A 16,702-nucleotide genomic window follows, 5' to 3' on the forward strand; every position below is an offset into this window, starting at 1 on the left:
TCTTCTTCCTGCTCAGCTCCACCCTCCCTTGGGTGGGGCAGGGAACCTCCCCCTTTCCTGGGGACCACCCTGTTACAATATGGCATCTCCTTACTTACTAAGTCAATATCACCCAAGGAGACTGTCCCCAGAGTTGATTTCAAATAGATTTTTTTTTATGTAGAGGACGAAAAATTATATATAGGATTTCTCAACTATGTTAAGACTAGCAGGAAACGCCAAATAATGTTAACAAGTGGAGTGTGAATTGGGAATACTTTCAGCTCCCAGAACCTGAAAACCTGACTTGTGATGCCTTCGACACAGAAGCAGTTCCTTTTCTCTCATAAGTAGCCCCGAGGTCTGAGGGCCTGGTGACCGCAGCTTGGTGATGCCAGGGCTGGCCTCTTGGGATTGAGTCTTTTCTTTCTGGTCCCAAGATGGCTGCCCCAGGCAGGACGGAGAAAGGAGAGTAGCGTGGTGCCTGCAGGTCTGTCCTTTTTGTCAGGAATATCAAGAAACTACCATGTTGCTCCAGCAGATTTCTGTTTAGGTCTCTTTGGCCAAAATGGTGGCCTGTGGCTGCCCCCAGCTACCAGGGAGCCTGGGAAAGTGAATATTCTGCTTCCCCAGAGTAGAGGCGACAATGGCAGGGGGTGGGGATGTCTGTTAGGTTAGTTAATAAGCAATGTTTTCCACTCTGCTTGTTTCTAGTTGGTGGGCTTATATTTTTCTTGAAGCATTCACCGATTTTTCTACAAGTGTTTACATTTCTGTGATTGAAAAAATACAACAGATACTCTAAAAATCCCTTGTGGTCAGTCAAAAAATGTACAGAAGGAACTGTTGAATTCTGCGGGAGTTGCTCTGACCGAAGTATCTTTCCCCAGAGATGGTAACAAGACCCTCCCCAACCTCAGGGTGGGGGATGTGAAAGTCTCTCATTTGCTTAACACCCCCTCATTCCTGTTGCTCGGAGGCACTGTGCTAGCTGCCTGGCAAGGAGCCCTGGTCCAGCTCTCACAACAGCCCTCCTTCAGCACAAGAGATGCAGAAAGGTTAAATACCTAATTAAGCCACACTATGAGCAAAGGCAAAGCTGGATCTCAGTTACAGCACGAGGCTTTAATTTTGTAAGCTCCAGTCACGTAGGAAGCTCAGTAAAGGTTGCGTTGAATGAATGCAGAGGCGATGAATCATTTGTTATGTGTAATTTTTTTTTTAAACTACAGCCATCACTTGATAATTATTTCTTGTAGGGCACCTCAGTTACCATTCATTTTAATTAGTGCAATGGAAAAATAGCAGGCTTTAGAAATTGCCTGCAAGAGAGGAGCTCTGGGCTTCTTGCCTATATCGAATGTCCTTGACTAATTGCTGGATAACTAATAGGACTCCAGATGAAAAGACAGCTGAGGATTCGTTTCCCATGGAGCCTTTAAAATTTTTCATTTTGAACAAATTTCAAACATACGTAAAAGGAGAGTATAGTAGTATGATCTACCTACCACCCAGCTGCAAGAATCAGCTGTAAGAATCATCAATATTTTGCTTTTTCACTTCACTCCCTTGTCTTTTTTTTAATGGAGTATTTTAAAACAAAACCCAAAGACTCATTTCACCAGAACACTCTACAATTGGAATGAAAAGGCTTTTGTGTGGTTCCAAGTTTCTCTTTCTTTAGATCTGCTAGTACAGGAAGCGATATGAAAATCAGCCCAAGGACACAAGGATTTCTGGGCGGCCCCACAGAGGATGGGGCACATTCCTCACGGGCTGTGCAATTTATTTTGCTCTCCACCCAGGGCAGTCCTTGGGCCTCAAGATTTATGCTTTTCTCAACTGCTGAAAATAAAATATCTGGCTTCCTCTAGCTAGAGACATCTGGGGAATGTTGCTTCTGAAAGTATTTTTGGCACGAGAATAAAACCCAAGTTGCTGGAAGCGATTTGGAAATTTTCAGGTATTGGAAACATCTGATTAGAGCCTTGGCTGAGGCCTAGTGGGTAGAAGTTAATTGTTACACAGGCCACTCTCTTCCCAGCAGGGCTGTTGCCCCCTCTGCTCTTCCTGTTTGTCAAGGCTTTGGGGCCAGCATTGCACCAGGCTTGGTACGTGCAGGGAGGCAGGACAGGTGTGTGGGAGGCTGGTTTTGTGTAGAGGGATATCCCACAGGCTGAGTGCCCTTCCTCCAATCTGCACGTCCTGCCTGGCTCCCTGGGAGTGCAGCATGCTGGGGAGAACTTGCAGGCTCCCTGGAGAATGCAGCATTGTGTGCTCTCGATGGGCTCCCCCAGACAAGAGGGATGCATTTCCTGACTTCTCAGTCCCATGCGAGGCACCAGGGATCAGGCTGGACCAACTCAGAGTGAGCCGGTGGGAGCTGTAGCGAAGGAGAAGCTGGCGGGGTCCGGTGACAGGACGCTGAGAAGGTGGAGGCCGTGGGAACAGGTCAGGAAGGGGAGTGAGGTGAAGGCCTGTGTTCAGGCTGTAGAGTTGGATGAGGTGCCACTGGGAGCCTGACTCACTGCAAGATAATGTGTCACCTGCTTGAGAATGTTACCCTGGAGGGCCCTGCCAGCCAAGGAGAAGTTGTCAGCTTTCAGGGACAAGCTCCTGCTCCCCAGCTGAGCTCTTATTTCCAGCCCCAGGATCATGAGTTGAGGCGCTTTTTAGCATGCAAACCCACTCTCTACCAACAGGGGGCGCTCACATCATGCTCCATCAGCACCCAAGGAGGGCAGGTGCTTCTCAGGGGAGAACTTACCAATTAATGGCTGTGTACCCATCTCCCCACTGCTCGCTACACCTCTCCATGGAGCAAATTTTACCCTTCTGGGCATTGAGACCAAGAAACCACTTCCATTTATCCACCTACTTGTTGACTTGCTCATTCTTTACTCTGTGATTCTTGGTGTTTATTGACCACTTGGGCCTGGCTCGCCTCTGGGCTCCTGGCTCCTGGGCTGCCTCCATCATGCTCAGGGGCAATGTGACAGGTGGAATGTCCTCTGAAGCAGGATCGGGGGACTCTTGTGTTCGTCCTGATTTTGCTATGTCACTTGGGTTCTCAAGGGTCAGATCGGGGCCACTGTTGTAAAGTCGGGGCCACCGTTGCTGTGCCATTTGGTCTGATGGGCCCTGGGATAGGACGACGCTTCATGACCTTGGCAGCGTTGTGCCCACATGAGCTGCTGTCATCACCATCGCTGCCTCCCTCCCTGGGCTGGGGTGGGGTCTGGTGCAGGAGCAGCGAAGGGGCTACGTGTGCTGTGTGAGCTACCTAAGGCTGTAAGGGCTTGAAGCATTAGGTGCATGGATGCTGTGCTTTCCGATTTCTTTGAAGTTTGTGACGTTTTTTCCCACTGATACCTGAAAGAAGACAAGTCTCTCCTTTGAGATTCCATGGACAGAGTGGGGACTGGGCTAGGTTGGAGCTGCTTTCCTCACCCCTCATCACCAGGAGAGAGAAACAAAGGAGAATCAAATTCTCAGAATAAAAATCTTAGTGTCAGATGAAGGGCCCTCAGAAAGGATCTTTCAGGCTCGTTGCTTCACAGGTGGGAGACTGAAGTTCAGAGGAAGGAAGAGAATTGCTCAAGATCATACAGTGTGACTTCAAGCCCTGGAATGTGTGCCTCTGAGACCTGTACATCCTCATCCCCAGGCAGGACATGGCCCCCCAGCCCCCTGCCTTGCCTCCTCATCCCCGGGCTCACTGAGCCCCTGGCTGACGGTGCCATGTGACCTGGAGACTGAGCCACGGAGTGGGAGGCTCTGAGTTGCCCTCCAGATCTGATGTGTGCACAGGTGGTGGATGGGGGAGGGATTCATTTCACCCTTAAATTCCAATGATATTTCAGAAATCAGAGGCTGGTGTTATCTGGTGTTGGGAATATAGGTGATTTTATTTTCTCCTTCCCATTTATCATTTCCAGGGTTTTCAAAAGTTTTACAACCAACATCTATAACTTGATAGCCCCCACCCCCTCTGAATCTTACCAGAAAGAAGGGAATTGGAGTGCACTGGAATGCCCAGTCCCTTAGTGAGAGTCATCAAGCAAGACCAGCCCATGAGCCAAGCCGGCTAAAGCCTGGGGCTGGGGGGGGTCCCTAAGGTCACCCCTTCTAGCTGGGCTTCCAAGGGGACCTAGGCCGCATCACCCCACCTCCCTACCTTTGCTGTCACTGTGCCCCATGTCTGAAACGTCCTCTTGTCACCATCACCAAACCAGACTCCTTTTGCCCTGATTCTGCTAGTTTCTTGAAGGTGTTTCAAAGCCCTCCCTCCCCCATTGGGACAAACACGTCTCCCTCCTCTCTCACCAGTGACACTTTACGTGGACCTGTTTTGTCATCCTCATCATCTGCCTCGCCCTGGAGTAATTCATAGTGAGGTCTGTCTCTCCTACTGTCTCACCCTCCTTGAGGGTGGGGCCTGCCCTGATGCCATCCTCAGCCTGGCACATGCAGGATGAGAAAGCAGAGTTTAGAGTTAAAGTGAGTCCTGCATATCGGTCTCCCAACCCCAGTCTGGTGTGGACCCGGCTGCTAACCCAGTAGCCTCTGGGACCCCAGCAAGGTGTGTCCACTCCACCTGACCTCCTGCACTGGGTCCCACCCGTCCCCTGTCCCCCCCACCCCGCCCACCCCCATGGCCTGTGCCAGGCTGTGACCCTGGGTTGACCCTACTGGCGCATGCAGACTAGACCCGAGCTGTGCCTGCAGGCACCTGTCACAGCTTATTCAGCGCCTGGGGCTCTTCCCCGTGCTTGAACACGCCGATGGTGACCTGGCCTGTCTCCGAGCCGTACTTGTTCTTGACGAAGATGCCATAGCGCCCGCTGTCCTCAGTGTTGACCTTCTCGATGGTGATGGTGACCTCTGACCCCCTCACCTCCATGTGGTAGCGGTCAAGGAAGGCGACAGGCTGGTCATTCTTCAGCCAAGAGATCTCAGGGGCAGGGTCACCTGAGATGACACAGGTCAGGCACAGGGTCTTTGGAAAGGACAGGAAAGGAACACTTAGTCACCTCCTTGTCATAACCCTTGGCATCCACTGTCCCTCCCCCTGAGAGTTCCCAGTCCAAGTTGCTCCTTGTGATAAATTCATTATGTGTGTTTTTATTGTAGCCCATAAAGAGATACTACTAAAGGGAGAGACATTTGACTTGACCCTGCATCTTCTGGCTTCAGTTTTTCCCTGGAAATACTAACTAGTTAGAAGTCCAGGATTCCCCTAATAGTCATCTGCCGTGGAATGGTCTGAACTTTGCTTTAGGCTTTTCGGTTTATATGTGTGTCATGATGATTTTTGCCATGCAAATAAGGTTACACTGATCCAATCCAGAGGTTTGTGAATTGAAAATTCTCCAAGTTCTCATGAAAGCACCCTAGTACCATGGTCAGACTTCAGACTCTGGAACTGGGCTCCCTGGCGGGTGAGTCTTAGTTCTGCCCCTTCAAGCTGTGTGACCTCAGGCAAGTCTCTTAACCTCTCTGGACCTCAGTTTCCTCAGTTACAAAATATGACTTGTAACAACACCTATCTCATGTGGTTGCCTTGATGGATAAACAAGTTAAAATGTGTAATACACACGGAGTAGTTCCCAGCACAAAGTAAGCACCATACAAATGTCAGCTGGCACGCTCTAGAGCACTAGACTTGCGTAATATCAGCCTGGAAAGGGCTTTTTGGGATTGTCTAGTCTGTGGAAATGGAAGTTCATTGGGAGAAGACCTTGAGGGCCACCTAGTGAGATGGGGGCGGAGCTGAGAGATGCACCCCACGGGCCTGGCACCAGACAGCAGCCGCCATGTGGGAGCTTGACCCGACGCTGGTGGCCCAACCCCTCTGGCTTGAGTCCACGGTGCCAGCAGTTCATGGTCATTGATGGACATGCCAGGGGGGCGTGTGGGATGGCTGGCTGAGGGCTGGGGACGGTCAGTACCTTGTCTTCCATGATAGTGGCCACATCTGGCAGACCCCTCACCACTTTGGCACGATCTGAAAGGGAAAGCGAGACCACCTGTGAGGTTGGTTCCCGAAGCGGGTTCCACAGAGCTCAAGTTCCTTTTCAAGCCAAGCTTTTTTTTTATGTTTCTACCATTTTGGGTGGAAATCTTTGTGGCTGCAGTACATGTTACCTTGCCTTCGTAAACAGAATGGGGCATAGTATGTGTTTCTGTTGAGGACTTGAGGTCACTGTTGTGGCAGATGCCCCTTCAAGGACTGGGGGGGCAGTGTGTGTTGTGTCCACCTTAGGTCATGGGCCAGGGAAGTGAGCAGAGGGGGCCGGGAATAGTGGGGCCTCAGGGCCACTCTGACTCAGGTCAAGGAGGGGACCTGGTGGCCCCTGTCGACAGGCAGAAAGGAATGTGCGGAGGCCATTAAGCAATGGAGTTGGTCGGCAAGAGGGTGGGTGGCACAGGCCCTGCGTCACGGATTGGGACGTGCAGAGTCTGAAGGCCACGTTGTGTCCAGTGGAGCAGGGGGAGAATGACCCTGAATGGGGGAGGGGAGGCCCCAGAGGCGGATACTGTTGTAGGCAGGAGTTTCCAGGCCCTTCCCAGCAGGTCGACTGACCCCTGCCCCTGACTCTTTATCCCACAGCCCTAGCAACCACATCTGATGGATTCACTTCCCCCTCTGAGGGTCCTGGAGGGGTGTCCTGTCCTGGAGACAGCATTCCAGGATGGCAGGGGATGCTCTTGTTGGGTAAATGACTGGATGTCAGCGAGGGCTCCCCACCCCAACCCCCCCCCCCCCCCCCCCCCCCCGTGGGCTGGTGTTTCTCCCAGCTGCCGCAGGCTGAGCTGAGTTCCAGGCTATGCTCTCCCCACCCAGAGATGTGCCCCCTGCAGGGGCCTCCTCTTATGCAGCTACTTGAACCCCCAAGTGCTCCTTTCCAGACTCTGGGCCTGTATCCTGCCAAGCAGGGACACTGAGGAGCCACAACGCCATGGAAGGTGACTGACCCCCTCCCACAGATGGCCCCAGGCTAGGCGCCTCTTAATTCTCTCCTGGGTTTCTCAGAGTCTGCCTTGTCAGGCTGTTACGTGTGGCTCTGCTCTGCTGCCAGGTGTCTTCTCTCATGAAAAATCCCCCCTCCTGATCTGATGGGCCAGTGAGATGGGAGAGCTGGACCCTAGGACCAGGGATGCAGACAGGGCTGGGGACACCTGGTGAAATTCCAATGTGTGGACTTGGCGGCAGCCTGACCCTGCCCCTGCCCTCCCCCGGCAGCTCGGAGGCTGTGGATATGTCACTCTGGGTTTGGGCCATGACTGGATTCGATGAGGCCCCAATGCCCCAAGAGCCAGCACCAGCTTCAGCTGTGAAGTCGCCCCCCCCAGCCTTGATCCCAGCTGCCTCCTGACTTTCTGGTCCCATGGATGGTGTCTGTCGTCACCCTGCTACCAGCCAGGTCAGAGTCACAGAGCCACACGGGTCTCATGGGGAAAACAGGACTTCGCAGCCTGTTTGGAGACATGAACCCCTGGGGCAGCCACCCCAAAAACCAGAAACAAAACAACACTCAGTGTACTCACGCTTCTCGATGAAGGCCGCGGCCCTGAAAGACAGAATGGGGAAAAGGCTCAGGGCTCTGTTTGTTAAAGGGCAGTGCAGTCAGCATGGGGTGAGGGGGTGAGAGGGAAAAGAGGAGCTGGCTGGGGCTCCTGGGAAGGGTCTTGCACACAGAACATGCCACACCAAGAGGTGCCGGTGATCCATGCTCAGAAATGCAGAGCAAACTTACTTCAGTCTCTGGTATTCATCCATGGCATCGTCAAATGCTGCAAGAAAGGAAACGTGGAGACGAGAAGGTCAGGGCCACTGTCCTGTGACCCACAGGTAGAGGGTTCAGGGCTGACTGCCCCTGCACTCTCTCTTCCCATTCCAGGATTCTCTGGGGTGATGCCAGGTTGGGCAGGTCATGGAAGTCCTTCAGGAAGATCATGGGGTTTTCTGACAGGTTCTCTGTGGACAGACCAGCAGTCAGCTCACCTTGCCCTGAGAGATCGACTGAGAGCTGTTGCACTTCCTTCCCAGCAGCTATCTCCAGGGTGTATTTGCCCTTGTCTGAGTCTTTGGGGTCCAGGATGTGCAGCCAGATCTCATTCAGGGTGGTGCCAGCCCTCACCCGGTCACCACTCTCCAGGCGCTTCTCTCTGGATGTGAGACAGAGAAATGGTGAACAAACTCAGCCCTTGAGCACTGCCGCGCAGGACAGGCTGGCTGTCCCTGGGTCACAGGCGCCTCCTGCCCTAAACGCCTCTCCTGGGGCTTTGTCTGCAGAAGGCGGCGACTCTCCATGAGACACCCCATCAAAATCCATGCACTCATCGTTCATCAAGTCGTTCATCAGATCTGGGCACATCTACCCTCTGCACAGTCTGCCTGTGACGTCTCCAGCAGGCTGGGTCTTAGAGGAAACAGCACTCCAGAGTCAGTGCCCTGCACCTCCTTCTCCACCTTCGGGAGTCCTAAACCCTCTTCGTTCTCCTCATCCTAAACCCTCCAGGGTTTCTTCCCGCAGTCCTTAGAGGACATATACACTTTCTCAAATTTCATCCTTGGACCCACCCAGTCCAGATCTCCCCAGGGATGGGTTACAGAAGAGATACCTCTGAGCTTAGTCACAGGGCGTACACACTCTCTAGGGCAGGGGCCATGTTGTCCTGAAATTCAACTCAGTTTTGCTTTTACTCATTCAACAAACTTGACCAAGTCAGTCGGCCTTCTTCATAGAACGGGGGCAGTCATGGCTGCTCCACGAGGCTGAGACATGCAAATGAAGAGGTGCCCTGGGAGAAAATTCTGTTCTCCAGCTCTCTGGGGTTGCTTAGCTCCCAGCTGGGTCTCTGGTATCCATCTTACTCTCAAGCCCTGACCAGTGTTAGTTGCAAGTCCCACAGGGGCCTCTGTTGCCCTGCCTCTTAGCGTGACTGCCTGAGTTTGCGAAGGCTACAGAGGCCCACAAGGGCACATACCCCACTTGAACCCCTGGTTCTCCCGCATCCCTGAGTCATTCTCTCCCACAGTTACCAGAAGTTGCTTAAGCAACGATCCTTCTGTGGCCATGGACATTCTGGGAATCTACCAGGGTTCCCACCTTTCCTGGGGTCTCCCTTCTACGTCTGACAGCCGTTCCCTATCCCCAACTCCCTTTGTGGATAGCAGGACCAGTCTCTGCTAACCCCTCGGGACTAGTCTTGGGCAGCTGCTGGCCCCTCCCCGCCTGGCCAGGGCTCCAGGGCAAGGCCAACCTACTTGTGGTACCAGGTGGTTTTCATGTACTCCATGTTGTAGTATTTGACTTTGCTGAAGAGCCGGATTCCCTCCTCAGTCCCCTGGATTTTCAGTGGGGCTGCGGAGAGGGCTGGGGAGACATGGGAGAAGGGTGAGTTTTCCCCAGGGCCTTTTGGGCAGCACAGTTTGAAGTCACCTAGTTTGTCCCTGCTCTGGGGAAGAGGGAATGAATTGTTGTGAGGTAGCAAGAACTTCTCCCCTAGTCTCTGAAGTTGGAACTAAACCCACACCTGGTAGCCATGGCTGGTTGGAGGTCCCCTGGCGGCTCTCTGGGGGCGGGGCGGGGCAGGGCAGGGCAAAGAGGAGACTTGCTTACCACTAATCCTGCCCAACTCAGTGAGGAGGGCATCCAGGGCTGGAAGGAGACAGAAAAAATGGTTAGCTGACGTCTGGCCCCCCTAGGGACATGTCTGGAGCAGAGCACTCCTTGGGAAAGGCTGGCGGAGCTCTCGGGCAGGGTACAGGGCAACATCCCCGGCTTGTGGGGGAAGGAGAGTGGGGGATTCAGCGATTGACCCAAGCGACATGGCCCACAAACTTCACCCCACAGTCATCGGTCTCTGGGTTTGGTGTGATCCCCCAAGGCTCTCCTAACCATTGCTAAGGTGGCCAACTCCTACCTTCACTTGTGAGGTCCAATATGGTATTGTCCTCGCCTCGATCGTCAGAAACCACTGCTCTGTAAGTCCCCTCATTCTCTTTGGACATCTGAGACAAAAAATGAGAGAGGACGGTGCTGGCACAGGCCCCAGGAGTGATGGACAGCAAACCAGCAGGCTCCAGGTCTGCCCGTCATCATCTGTGTGACCCTGCAAGACCCAAGTCCTTGGGCCTCAGTTTAACCATCTGGAGCCAGCGATTGCCGAGGCTTCTGCTCCACAGCCCTTTGATTCCCAAGCTCAGGGCTTGTCTGGGCCTGGCAGTGGCGTGGGAGTTGAGGGTAGACGCAGGCACCCCACCTTTGGGTTCACAGGCAGCTGCCTGAAGCACAGCACAGTCAGCTGTCCTTGTCCAGCTTGTCTGAGAGTGGCGCCCCTCCACCTGAGCTGCCCTGTTGCCTGGGGGCCCCTGGAGAGAGGGACCCTTCTGGCCCTCTCTAAAAGGAAGTGTGCTTTCTTTTGCCCGGGACAATGGCGTCATTTCTGGTACAAGTTTTTCATGTGTGCCTCAGTTTCTTCATCTGTAAAATGGGGGCATGATCCTTGTCCTGGCCGTATGCTAGAGTTGCTGTGAGGAGCAGAGAAGATCTGGAAGCCAGAATGTTCTGCACTGATGGGTATGAGGCACCTGGACTCCACGCCCAGTGTGGGGAGCAAGCACTGTGCTGACAATCTTAGTTATTCTCTCCTTAGTTAGCAAACCTGTGTTGGCTCATTTTCCCTGCCCCCCAGGGAAGCCACAGAAATCAGCAGCGTGTTGAAGAACAAGCCTCAAGCCAGACAGAGAAAGACAAACACCATATGATTCCACTCGTGTGGTACACAGAGAAAACAAACAGATGGGCTAAATAAAACAAAAAATCAACTTTTGGACAGTGAGACCACATAGCGGTCACCAGAAGGAGGGGGGCGGCGAGTGGACTGGGACAGAGGGGGACTACAGTCTGGTGAAGGACAGCTGACTTAGCAGTGAGCTTCAAGTGGTGTAGACACTTTGATTCTCAATGATGAACTCCTGAGACGTGGGTGCTGTTTGGGTACAATGTTACTTAAATTAAAAAAAAAATAAAGGAGCAGCCTTGGGTTTCTATCTTAACCAGTATTCACTCCTCTGCACGCCAGGGCAGTGAGGCCCAAGCTCCAGGCCTTCGGTGCTCTGCTCTGACCTCCCTCCTATGCAGACACCCTCCCTGTAGGGTCAGGGCAGGAAGGAATCTTTGACAGAGCGTCCCTTTTGACCTGCTCACGTCACAGATGAACATTGAGGTTGGAGAGGGGCAGTGACCAGCCCAGTGGTGTAGGGAAGGACTTGGACTGGAGTCTAAGCCAAAGGAAAAAAATATATAAGCCATATGGATCTCATCTTTATTTAAAATTTTGGCATTTCCTCTATGGCCTTTTTTTGTGTGTGTTACTTTTGATTTAAAAAATCGTGCATGAAATATATTTCTTGCTCAATGAGCTTCTTAGAGCTCCCTTCAATGATGTGCGTTACTTGCTGCATCTTTGTCCTGTCCCTGCTCCTGATTCTCAGTCTGGTGCTCCTGGCCCTGCCTGGTGGGTGTGACCCTGAGGCCAGAGCGGCACTTACCTCTTTGATGCAGACAAGCGCAGCTCCAGTCTCGGGGTCGTACTGACCATCTGGTATCTCTGTATTCTGGAACAACCACTGGAACTGGGTCTCCTTCTTGGTGTTGGTCACCTGAGGGGGGTGGTTGATGAGACTTTATCAGGCTTTATCTTTTTAAGTGAGAACTCAAGTCATCAGAATTTATGAGCCCAACTCAGCCAAATCCTTCCTCACACCATGTCTTCTCTGCAGGTTTCTGGACTCTGATCTTTTTCTAATGGTATTCCCTCTTCCACCTGCTTTCTTCCATACTTTATGTTCCCTTGTAAGTGCCTGTGCAGCTTAAAGACAAGAGTTGGATGCCACCTCCTCCAGGAAGCCTCCCCTGAAGAACCACAGAGTGGCTCCCATGGTGATCAATCAATTCCCTGCACATGTCTTGATCACATAAGGAGGTTTTCCATGATCCTGCCTTGGACCATGGTCTCCTAGAAGACTTCTGTGCTCTTGGATGCCCAGTGCTTTGCAGTGTCTGGTGCATAGTAGGTGCTTTGAATTTGCTGAATGGATATGCTTCTGGGACAGCAGCTTCCCCACCACATCCTTCCACCAGATATCTAAAGAGGTTGTAGGTGTTGAGAAGGAGCATCAACTTTGGAGTCAGAATGAATTGGTTAAAGCCTGGGTCCTAGACTCGTCCTTATCCATGCAGTGGAGATAATAATGCCAATCTCACTGATGATTGTAAAGCAGATGAAATTACACACCAGGGGATCTTCCTAAACATAGCGAATCCTCACTTGCTCCCTGATCACCTGGTCCCACAGAACCCCTTCTGGGTGCCACTGGGAGACAGAAATAACATGTATTTCAATAGTAGCTCAAGGTGGACCCAGCTTACACTAATCCTGAGACTGAATTGCCATGGAAGTGAAAATACCTGCATGTGGGCAAGTCACGGTTCACTCTAATACGACCTATTTACATGACTATTTGAGAAAAGCAATGTGATACCACTAATATTGAAGCATGGGCTTTGCAAGGGGGTGACTTTGTATTCTAGTTAAACACAGAGTCCCTGGGGCTACTTCCAAGCATTGGGATTTGGGGGAGCTGGGCAAGGAATAGCCATCCCTGGGGACCAGCTGCTGGGCCTGGGGGCAGGCCTGGAGACAGGGAAGGGGATTTGCCTTGCAGGTCAGCAGCACTTCGCAGTTCTCCGTGACCTTCCACTGCAAAAACTCCTGGAAATAGGGACCTATGAATGCAAAACAAATGCACCCAGTTAGAGGCCAGTTTGGCCAGGGCGCCACCTGCTGGTGATACAGGGGAAGCTAGCTGGGGAGGGGCAGCTAAAGATTGCTGGCCCCTCAGATGCTGCCCTTACCGGGGCTGGGTGGAGCAGAGAGGCACCTAGTAGGGTGCAGTACTTAAGGAGGTGCTCAGTTTCAGGGTGGGAAAATCCAGGGGAGACCTAGCTTGGATTTCAGTGGTCCTCCTGGAGGACCCAGCAGGGCTGAGGGGATCTCTTAACCCACTAGGCCAACATTCCCCAGCTCTGACTACTTTGAATTTTCCCCAGCATCTCTTACCCTGTTTTCTCTTCCATTCTTTTCTCATAGCATCTGCCTTCCTCAGCAGTTTGTCAAAATCTGTGAAACACAGGGAGGCAAGTCAGAGATGGACAGAAGGCAAGGTCTGGCTGCAGGCCCTGGAGCCTGGCGCCGAGGTGGTGCGTGGGTGGGCGGGCAGGGCAGGCTGACCGTCATCCACCAGCGTCAGGGTGATCTGGTTTTTGGCTTTCCCATCCCGGAGCTGAGCCGTGTATGACCCTTTGTCTTCCTCAGACAAATTCTGGATGATGACTTCCACCAGGCCCTTCTCTCGCTCGAAGTTGATTTTGCGGTTCTGGGGAGAACAAATCCTTAGCATCTTTTCTATATTTTTCCCATCCTTGGGAATCATAGGGAATGTGGGGCACACATTGGGGCAAACTGGACTGGTGCGGGTGACAGTGTAGTTAGACACCTTCAGGACTGGGGAGGGGACCCTAATAGGCCTCTGCTGCTTATATAGATGGGGCAACCCCCACACCTGGGCCTGGGGACACCCCTAGAGACCCACAGGCACAAGAAAGTCTTAGGTACCTGGATTAATTGCAGTTAATAATAAGCCTCCAATCCCCATTGTGTCATATTTTGGGGCTTTTAAAAAATTTCTTTTATAATGTAACAAAAAAAAAAAAAAACCCTGTAAAAGTTATAAAGGGTAATATAAGAACACCTATGTGCTTGCTGCCCAGAATGAATGTTCATTTACATTTTGTCATGTTCTAACAGTTTTATTGTCCACATTTAGGATTTTATGCTATTTGACTTGACTTGTGTGTATGAGTTGAGGGAGTCACCTAATTTTACTCCATTTTTCCATCACAATAATAGGGTCTCATGACTGAATCTCTTGTGAGATTGAATTACCATGTCTTCAAGTAAAAACAGTTGCAGATGGACAACTCCTAGGGTTCACTCCAATAAACCTATTTACACGGATTCCAAAAAAGCAACGAGATACCACAACCATAACATGAAGAAAAAAATAAAGATAATATGTATTTCATAGCAGGTGCTCAGGCACAACCTCACTCTGCTATCCTGACTTATGAGGAGTTGGTCTGAATTTCAGAGAAGTAAGAAAAGCGAAAAGATCAAAAGCTCTTGAAGAACAGGAAAATGAATGAAAGAGCACAGGCAAGCGACTAAAAAAATAAAACTGTACTCAATGTGCCAAAATACTTGCATTTCTATCTCAGAGTTAGGGCCTACACTTGGATAATTACACGCATGATCTTTTCAGCTGAAGAAAGCCTGGTGGGACATTCAAAAATTGTGTGGGGTGGGGGAGCATGGAAAATTGGTTGGGGGAGCTTTCCTCCCACTGGCGGCATCGAGAGTCCCTGGCCCCGCTCTCCCCTCCCCAGGAAGCCACTGCCCCCTCCCTAGGTTGTCCCCCCTCCCCGCTACTAAAAGCCAGGGGTCCCACTCTCCCCAGCCCCCATCACATCCACAGCCAGGGACAGCCACAGCATGTGGTAATTTCGGAAATTCCCGCTAGGGGGCGGTGCCGGCCCGGGAACCCCTGGCCCGCCAAGTCACCCTCGGGGCCCCGAAGCTCACTTGGCGCTTCTGAGCCCCCAATTACCGGGGAGCTGAAGATCTCCTTGTCATTGAAGATTAGATGCAGCTCCGCCGCTGGAGATAACTTTTCTACTTGCAGCCAAAGCCGCACCTCTCCTCGCTCCAGGACGTCCACGTTCCAGCCCGAGATGAGCTTGACCACTGGGAGCAGAGGCGGGAAGGGGCCGTGGGGCAGCGCCCTGCTCCCCTCCCCCCTGCCCGGCCCAGCACCAAGGAGGCACCGCGGGCATTTAATCGGTGCCAAGTGCTTGGAGAGTGGAGGGAGACAGGCCTGGGGTGGGGTCCCAGAGGGTTTTGTGCTTCAGCTGGAGACTGAATTGATCCCGAGGGCCTGTGCGTCTCCCTCTGGCTGGGCACCCGACCCCAGGACTTTCAAAAACACTAATGTCAGGATCTGGCCCACGGGTTCTGACTTATCTGGGGCATGACCTGGGTCTGGGGATTTTGGAAAACTCGTGGGGTGATCCCATTGTGCCCCCAAGTTATGACCCTCTGCTCCAGGGAACGCACACAACTGGAGGTTTAGATGACCCAAAGTCGGGGAGGAAATCACCTGCACCGCCCTCCCTTGCCCCCACTTTGCTCCCTGCTGACTGCCCTTTCCCTTTCTGGGACACTCCAGCCCCATGAACCCTCATCCTCTGCCCGTGGGCTAGTTTCTGGCTGTGGCAGGACTCAGCTCTGCTCAGGACACCCCAGTGGGCCTGGCCGGCGCTGCCTGCGGTTGCTGGGCTGGACAACTTACCCGGGTTTCTGATCTCATGGCTCAACTTCTTCAGCTTGTTCAGTTCTGGTACGGAGAGGGGCAGGGAAGACACCAAAAAGAATCACATACCTGGGCAGCGGGTCGATGGGGGTCATCCTGAGTCTTGCCTCAACTTGGGGTGACTTGCTGCACAGGGCTGAGCACTCTGAGACCCCAGAAGGATGTGGCTCCTGGCCACCTGGAGATTGCTCACTCTTCCTGTCTTGCCAGGCCCAGATCAAGTGCCAGCTCCCCCAGGGAAGTGCCTACTATGTGCATTCTCACTAGTCCTCACACAGTGCTGTGGAGCGAGCATGATCACCACCCCTCAGCCCCCAGGCCCGCTGGTGTCCAAGACCAGCTTGTCAACTGTGCTATGTTGTCGTCATCCCCAAGGTCCTGGCCCCACACTGGACACTCCAGTCTTAGAAGTCTCTAGGGTTGTTCTGAAGAGTGTATCTTTGCTAACTGCTTCACTGTGGGCTTTTCTCATCTGCTAAACTGAGCCTTGGGCCTGTATGAGTGTCTGGCACAAAGTAGGTGCTCAAAAATTATGTGTTACATGGATGAACTGGCAGGGGTAGAGTTTATGCCTCATTTCCCATAGAAGACCCTGAGTCCTTTGCACACTGAGTTCAGAGCCTAGGATAGTGCCTGGCCTGTGTCAGGTGCTCAATAGATACTTATTAATTGATTGGCTGATTGGGTGGGTGAGGGACTACTTCTCTGAAAGTTGCTGCTGACTCCAGTCTGGGGCATGTGTTTGGGGCTCTACCTGGGCTTGTCTCTCTGGGGGATGGGGCAGGGGCATTAATTACCTTCCTCAGTCAGGGTGTGGCTCGCTGAGATGTCTTCATCAGCATCGGTGACCACCACTGAGTAGGTGCCCAGATCCTCAAGGTCGGGCTCTTTCAGGATGACCTTGGACCTGGCAGAATGAGGAGAACTCTGGAAGTCTCAGATCACACCCCCAGATCCTGGCCAAGCTGGGAAGCAGACTGAGCTGCCTGCTCAGGCCTCCGGGGGTTCCTCTGCCCAGAGCAGCTCTGGCCTGGGATTGCTGATGACCCTTACTGGCCAGGCTCTGGCACAGGGTCCACTTGCTGGCTGCCTTGCCCTGTGAAGCCCCTGGCTTTACCTCGTGCTAAGCAGGGCTGGATGGAGGAGTGAGTCAAGGGGCATCTGACAGGGGACACTGAGCCCAGGAGCCTTGCAAGGCCCAGTCACTGGTACCCAGTCTAG

The 16,702-nt window shown here is 52.5% G+C and overlaps 1 protein-coding gene across 1 annotated transcript in view; it reads right to left on the bottom strand.

The window, feature by feature from the left end:
- Positions 1-4,714: 4,714 nt before the first annotated feature.
- The window catches only part of MYOM3 (myomesin 3), a gene marked incomplete at both ends in the record, with an annotated part of 39,138 nt that continues 27,150 nt past the window's right edge, over positions 4,715-16,702 (bottom strand). Inside the window, 15 exons of the mRNA XM_084244105.1 lie at positions 4,715-4,978; positions 5,931-5,986; positions 7,531-7,553; positions 7,740-7,776; positions 7,988-8,151; positions 9,254-9,362; positions 9,609-9,647; positions 9,913-10,000; positions 11,543-11,653; positions 12,712-12,779; positions 13,114-13,173; positions 13,285-13,429; positions 14,720-14,856; positions 15,461-15,505; positions 16,279-16,388. Of these exons, the coding sequence (XP_084100231.1) occupies positions 4,715-4,978; positions 5,931-5,986; positions 7,531-7,553; positions 7,740-7,776; positions 7,988-8,151; positions 9,254-9,362; positions 9,609-9,647; positions 9,913-10,000; positions 11,543-11,653; positions 12,712-12,779; positions 13,114-13,173; positions 13,285-13,429; positions 14,720-14,856; positions 15,461-15,505; positions 16,279-16,388 (1,456 nt within the window). The remainder of the gene's footprint in view (positions 4,979-5,930; positions 5,987-7,530; positions 7,554-7,739; positions 7,777-7,987; positions 8,152-9,253; positions 9,363-9,608; positions 9,648-9,912; positions 10,001-11,542; positions 11,654-12,711; positions 12,780-13,113; positions 13,174-13,284; positions 13,430-14,719; positions 14,857-15,460; positions 15,506-16,278; positions 16,389-16,702) is intronic.

Source organism: Talpa europaea (assembly GCF_964194135.1).
Source record: "Talpa europaea genome assembly, chromosome: 9".
NCBI lineage: Eukaryota > Metazoa > Chordata > Mammalia > Eulipotyphla > Talpidae > Talpa > Talpa europaea.